The 6,468-nt window shown below is 34.2% G+C and overlaps 2 protein-coding genes across 2 annotated transcripts; both read left to right on the top strand.

Annotated features, from left to right (window-relative positions):
* Positions 1-991: 991 nt before the first annotated feature.
* On the top strand, positions 992-2,665 carry LOC110722550 (putative UPF0481 protein At3g02645). The gene has a single exon (XM_021901816.1). It carries the CDS (start codon positions 992-994, stop codon positions 2,663-2,665), a length of 1,674 nt encoding a protein of 557 aa, XP_021757508.1.
* Positions 2,666-5,087: 2,422 nt separating this feature from the next.
* LOC110722841 lies at positions 5,088-5,770 on the top strand. The gene has a single exon (XM_021902143.1). It carries the CDS (start codon positions 5,197-5,199, stop codon positions 5,542-5,544), a length of 348 nt encoding a protein of 115 aa, XP_021757835.1. The 5' UTR covers positions 5,088-5,196; the 3' UTR covers positions 5,545-5,770.
* The last annotated feature ends 698 nt before the right edge of the window (positions 5,771-6,468 follow it).

Genomic DNA, 6,468 nt, shown 5'->3' with positions numbered 1-6,468 from the left:
AATTATTTCATACAGTTGAAATTTCTTCTTGATTTTGGGCTTGTTCACATTTATTAAACTTAGCTTAACTAAACTGAACTGAACGTATTGAATCTGAACTGAACAGAACTGAAATAAATATTTTATGAGAGAAGAAAATTGGGAGCTGAACTGAACTGAAATTAAGTAAATGTGAACAGACCCTTTATCATACAGATCAGAGTAGTATATTTTTTTTTTTGGTTGGTAAGGAGAAGGGAACTACCGGGTCGGAACCTCTCACATGTCCTCCCGACCCGGATTAACGGGCTAGACACTTTGAAAGTGACGGGGAAGGGTAAAGAAATCCCCATCCCCAAAGTGTCTCTAGTGGGGTTTGAATGTTTGATCCCACAACCTCTTGGTTGTGAGAAACAAACTTGACCAGCAGACGAAGTTATGCTTGGTAAACTACATATAGATCAGAGTAGATGGTTGATGCATTATAATCCTTGAATTCATCATCCGATCATATGTCCGTATTAATCTATACAGACAATAGTATGTACAGTAGTAATTTAAATTATCATAGGTATGTTTAGCAAATGGGAGCAATCATTTTCGTGATTATTTTTTTTGTAATTACGCAACCTACACTCTGTAAAAGTGAATGAAAAATCATATAGTATAATACATAGCCAACTCACCACGTGATTAATGTTTGGACGGTTGGACCAGGCCACTTCTGTTAGTTATTGCTCCAAAACAGTGGCATACGGAGTATTATTTTCCTAAATCACAGTTTATTAGAACGTAATTCAAAGTTAGTACTGGAGTGTTTGTTACCTACTTGTTTATTAGTTCCTACTTTATAGCTTGTTAGTTTTAAGAGTTGTAAGCCTATTTCTAAGGGCCTACTATCTTCATTTTCAGTGTGTAAAAAACATTTCAACAACTCCATTCCACTATATATATATGTAACAAATCTTTCATGAACTCTTAAGCAACAAAAATAAATTAAGCTATTATCATCATGTCTACGAATTCTTCATTATCATCTAAAGACTCATCTTCTTGGGTCATTCAGATTCGTAGTTTTTTCAAAGAAAGAGAGCTTGAAGAAGAAGAAGATGATGATATTGGCAACACAACTAATGTTTGTGTTTACAATGTCCCCAAATCGCTTCGAGCTTTCAAGCCCAATGCGTATAGCCCTCATATCATAGCCTTAGGGCCTTACCATCATTGGCGCGAAGATCTCTACGTGATGGAGCGGTACAAGCTCCTATGTTCTAAGAGGGTTCAGAAGGATTTCATGAACAACCTCAAATTTGAGGATCTTGTGAAGAAGCTAGTGAAGAAGGAACACCAAATTCGAGGGTGTTACAATAAGTACTTAGACATGGATGGAGAGACAATAGCATGGATGATGGCTATCGATGGCCTATTCTTGCTAGAGTTTCTTCATGTTTATGTCAACAAGAGTAATGATCTAGCCTCTTCGTCGAGGATATCTTTCTTGCTTAACTCGATGGGGAAGAAGTTGGCTTATATATCCATCCTCAACGACATTTTGATGCTCGAAAACCAAATTCCTATATTTGTATTGAAGAAGATTTTACGCATACAATGCTCATCCTCGGACTTGGCAGGAAACTTGTTGCCATCCGTGTTGATGGGTGCTTGCAAAGAGCTCTCTCCTCTTGCAATTAACGAAAACTATCCAATTTCCGAGGTTATCAAATGCTCACACTTGTTAGATCTCCTTTACCATCTCATTATTCCGAGAATGGAGCAAGGTGATGAAGAAGAGATATCGGAAGAAGCACATCTTTCCAAGAAGCCAAACGACGAAGAGTTGGATTTTGGTGAGGACAAAGAGGTCTTCACTAAAACATGGGCGATTGCCTCCAAACTCGCGGCAATGAAAAAATTTAAGGACGTTCTTATTAGTGCCAAACCTTTCAAGCTACTAGCAAAGTTTCCTTTAAAGATCATTTCGAAGTTACCAATTATTTCGGCTTTGTCACCCGTGTTAGAGAGTCTTATTCTAGGAAGTGGCAAAAATAGTGGCAAGCGCGAAGGTGGTGCTGCGGAAGCTCCATGTGTAGAGCAGATTGCAATTCCCTCGGTCACGAAACTTAACGACGCAGGCGTACAATTTTGTCCAACAAATGGTGACATTTCCACCATTCGATTCGATAAAAAGTTGTTGAAGTTCTACCTTCCTGTGGTTCATGTCGATGGTAACACAGATGTTCTCATGCGTAATCTAGTAGCTTATGAGGCCTCGTCGACCTCAGGGCCTTTGGTGCTAGCGCGTTACACGGAACTAATGAATGGTATTGTTGACACTGCTAAGGATGCTGGAATTCTTAGGAAGAGTAACATCATAATAAGTCGACTAGGGAGTAACGCCGAGGTGGCCGATTTATGGAATGGGATGACAAAAGCCATTCGATTAACCAAAGTTCCGTTCATTGATACAGCCGTCGAAGATGCCAATGCGTATTATAACAATACGTTGAGGAGGAAGTTCCATAAAATTATGAAAAGGTATGTGTATAACTCTTGGAGAATTCTCATTGTTTTGGCAACTCTTCTACTCTTGGGATTGATGGTTCTTCAATCATTTTGCTCAGTTTATAATTGTCCTCGTCTCTTGAACCTCACTGATGATGCCATTACTCCTACACCTACTAATTAATTATCTTGTTATCTTTAGTTTATACAAGTTTTTAAAATGGTATATATGGACGAAGATCCTAAGAGGAATTAAGGAAAATTCCTCTTATAATTAGTTTTGTGAGATTTGACCCTGGCCTCACGCCTAGATATGTGTTGGAGAATTAGCCAACTGTATGTTGTAGCTCTATGTACTTTGTGTCGTCGTTTATAATATTAACGACAACTCAGCTTGAATTCTGTATTATGTATATGTAATCTTATCCTTATACCCTAATTAGTTAATTATATATAGTTGGGGCTTGAGATATATGTTCGATTTTTGTTTAATATATACTTGAATGAATATATAACTACATTATTTTGTGTCCAAATTTCTTTAAATGGTATGATTTATCTTTCTCTATGATTAGTCTCGAGAATATATATAATATCAATTATTCTAGCCTGTGAGCAAGCAACCATCGCTATTCATTCGTAATCCTTTCTTTCATCTATCATCTTCCATTCTTCTGTACATTAAAACTGCATACTTGATTGCATTATAAAACCTACAAATTCAGGAACCAATTAGTCAATTATACATTAAAATATGGAAAGTTTTGTATTCCATAATACAAAATAACAAAGTTCCAATTATATTTTGAATTTGATAATACTCCATTCTTATATTGTAAGATATCTAGCCCATTATTAAATTATAAAAAAAAATGGATATGATAACTCATTAGATATACATATACTGATATACATATAGCAAGCTTAATCTTTTCCTCTCCAACAACTAATAATGGAATATAGAAAAAAAGAAGGTGCTACTAGTACTAATCATACATCGAATGGGATCCCAACTTCCTTTTTATTTACTGTATAAAATAATGGGAGTACTAAAAATATGATTATTATTTAATTTGAAAAAAGTCATATCGATTGAAACACTGAAACCAACCATACAATAATCATTGTTGTGAACTTTCATATTAACATGACACCAATTTGGCAACTACTCGTAAACTCTATGAACTACAACCAAAGTGGGCCCCATCCATGCATATGCCAAAAAATTAATTAAAAAAAACATTTTAAATAATACAGTATATAGTGAGAACAAAATATAAAATGCTTCCCCATCCATCAAAATAAAATAAATGTTGTTTAATGAACCCAAAATCCCAAAATTAAATCTTATTGTAATTACTTTGCTATTAACATATGAGAATGTTTTGCGTGAGATCGGACTCACTATGAGTCCAATATATCTGACATTAATAACCTAATACTCCGTATTTAACATGAGAAATATAATATCTGACATTAATAGTCTAATAATTTATTTTTATATATTAGATTATTAATGTCAGACATGTTGGACTCACTACGATTCTGACTCACCCAATTTTTTTTCACTATCATATTCATGTCTCTTAAATTATAACTTTTCACTAGCATATATCATGCAAATGTTGTTATGCATACAGAATATTTATGGAGGATATACTCATCATCATGTCGATTTATTTTGTAAGCATATAATAATCTTTTCATTATATTAAGTAGTAGATAATTAAAAATAACAATTGTTATATACTTTGGTTTTTATATTATTTATACTACGAAAGTTAAAAAAAAATTAGAATATATACATTACCGATTTCAACCTTTTGCATTAGATTCTGTTCACATTTATTAAAATGAGTTGAACTGATTGCAACTGAACTGATGATTAGATTGGAGTGGAACTGAACTGAAGTAAAATGAATATTTTATGAGAGAAGGAAATTAGGAGCTGAACTGAACTGAACTGATTGGAGCTGAACTGAACTGGATTAATTGGAGCTGAACTGAACTGAAATTAAGCTGATGTGAACAGACCCTTAATTATGTATATAAGCAAACCACATATTTTATTATATCATACATAGTAAAATGTTTCTTCTATGAAAATGTTATATAATTAGCCTAATATATTTTCAAAGTATTAATTTGTTACATTTTTTCTAACAATATATTATCAAAGATGACACTAACAATTAAATTTGCAAAATGATGACTATGCACATTCAAAATCAATAAACTAAGGATTATTATTGAGCAAAGAGTTGTGTTACAGGCCTACAAGGTCCAAAATGTTGTTTTTTTTAGGTGTTTCCATAATACTCTTCATTAAAAGAGTACCTCTATAATAATTTTTTTTTTTTTTTTTTTTGACGGGACCTCTATAATAAATTAATAGGAAGTACTAATAAGCAAAGTATCCCCAAATTAAAGTAGCATGCATGGTTTGTGATGTTTGGCATTGGAAATTTAGAAAATAGGATGGAAAATCTTATCTAACCTTATCAAAAAATAATAATAGGTAGAAAATAATGCCACGTGGAGCTAAGACAAATGATATGGCAACCACTCATTCAACTCAATTAGATTCACCCAATCTCCTTTTCTCTTCCTGCCTTACAAACTCTTCATTTCTTTCTTTCTTATTAGCTCAGAATTCACTCCTTCACAAACTAAGCTAAGCTAATCAAGAAAAAAAAAAAAGAAAAACAAAATAAAATGGCTTCACTATCAGCAGTTTCAATGGCAACACCAATCACAACAACAACCAAGACTAACTTCTTCAGCCCATTACCCATTAAGCCACAAAGGGCTGCGTTGATGGGCCAGAAGCCCAGAGCAATGGGCCTTAAAGTCCAGGCTTCATTGAAGGAGAAGGCTGTTACTGGGCTTACAGCGGCGGCTCTTACGGCATCGATGATGGTTCCGGATGTAGCCGAAGCGGCTGAGTTATCGCCTTCTTTGAAGAATTTCTTGTTGAGTATTGCTGCTGGTGGAGTTGTGCTCACTGCTATTGTTGGGGCTGTTGTTGCCGTCTCCAACTTCGACCCTGTCAAACGAGTATAATTATTATATTATTATTAGTTGTTTACTTTTTTTTTTTTATTATTATTAAATTGTGCTAGTTTTGTAATTTCATGTGTATTGTCATTTCGATCAATCTCACCATTTCTTCTCCCCCCTTCATATAATTTCATATGCTTTTGATGTAACAACTTATTTTGTTATGTCGAATTGACATTTGATCGCGGTTCAATTTCGTGCGTAATTCATACTTGTCAAGTTAATTATAGATTTATAATGTCACATTATTAATTATTTATTATTATATGTACAAAAATTGTGAATGTGTTGTGTTATCATTTGTGTCCCAAATACATGGTTATAGTCTTATATGATAGGTTTCAGGTTTGAATACTACACTGATCTGCCTCAGGCTCGTCTTGACCAATATAATATTACATACATCGTAGGAATTACTATTTAGGAGTAACATAATCATAACTAAGGCTTTCTTATATTTGGTCACGAGAAGATAGTGGATGTACCAAAAAAATACTTGTTATAGTGGTGTGGTGAATGGTGTTATCAGCAGAATGGGATGATTTGGTGATGAATTGTTCTGATTTTGGCTAATGTTAATGTTACTCAATATGTTATTGTTTATTAAATCTTAATTTGAATTGACTAATTCAGTTGCGGAAGAATTAGTTGATTGTGGGTTAGAGTCTTTCATTGGATGATTGGAGTCATCATAGGCTAAAGTTGATTCTAGCTTAGGCCAAATATATGCAAACGAGTAGTGTATTTTGAATACTTACTCAACTTCACATCGTCGATCGATTTACACTGGATGAATCAATTGCAACTCAAAGATACTCCGTGTTTCGGGTGAAAACAATGGGACCTTGCCGAAGGTCCGCTGAAATGGAGAAGACTGGATTCGGTCCAAGTTGTGTTGGGCCGAAGGTTTCCTGCACAGTAAACACA

Source organism: Chenopodium quinoa, unplaced genomic scaffold (assembly GCF_001683475.1).
Source record: "Chenopodium quinoa cultivar QQ74 unplaced genomic scaffold, ASM168347v1, whole genome shotgun sequence".
NCBI lineage: Eukaryota > Viridiplantae > Streptophyta > Magnoliopsida > Caryophyllales > Amaranthaceae > Chenopodium > Chenopodium quinoa.
This window is presented reverse-complemented; position numbering and strand designations above follow the sequence as displayed.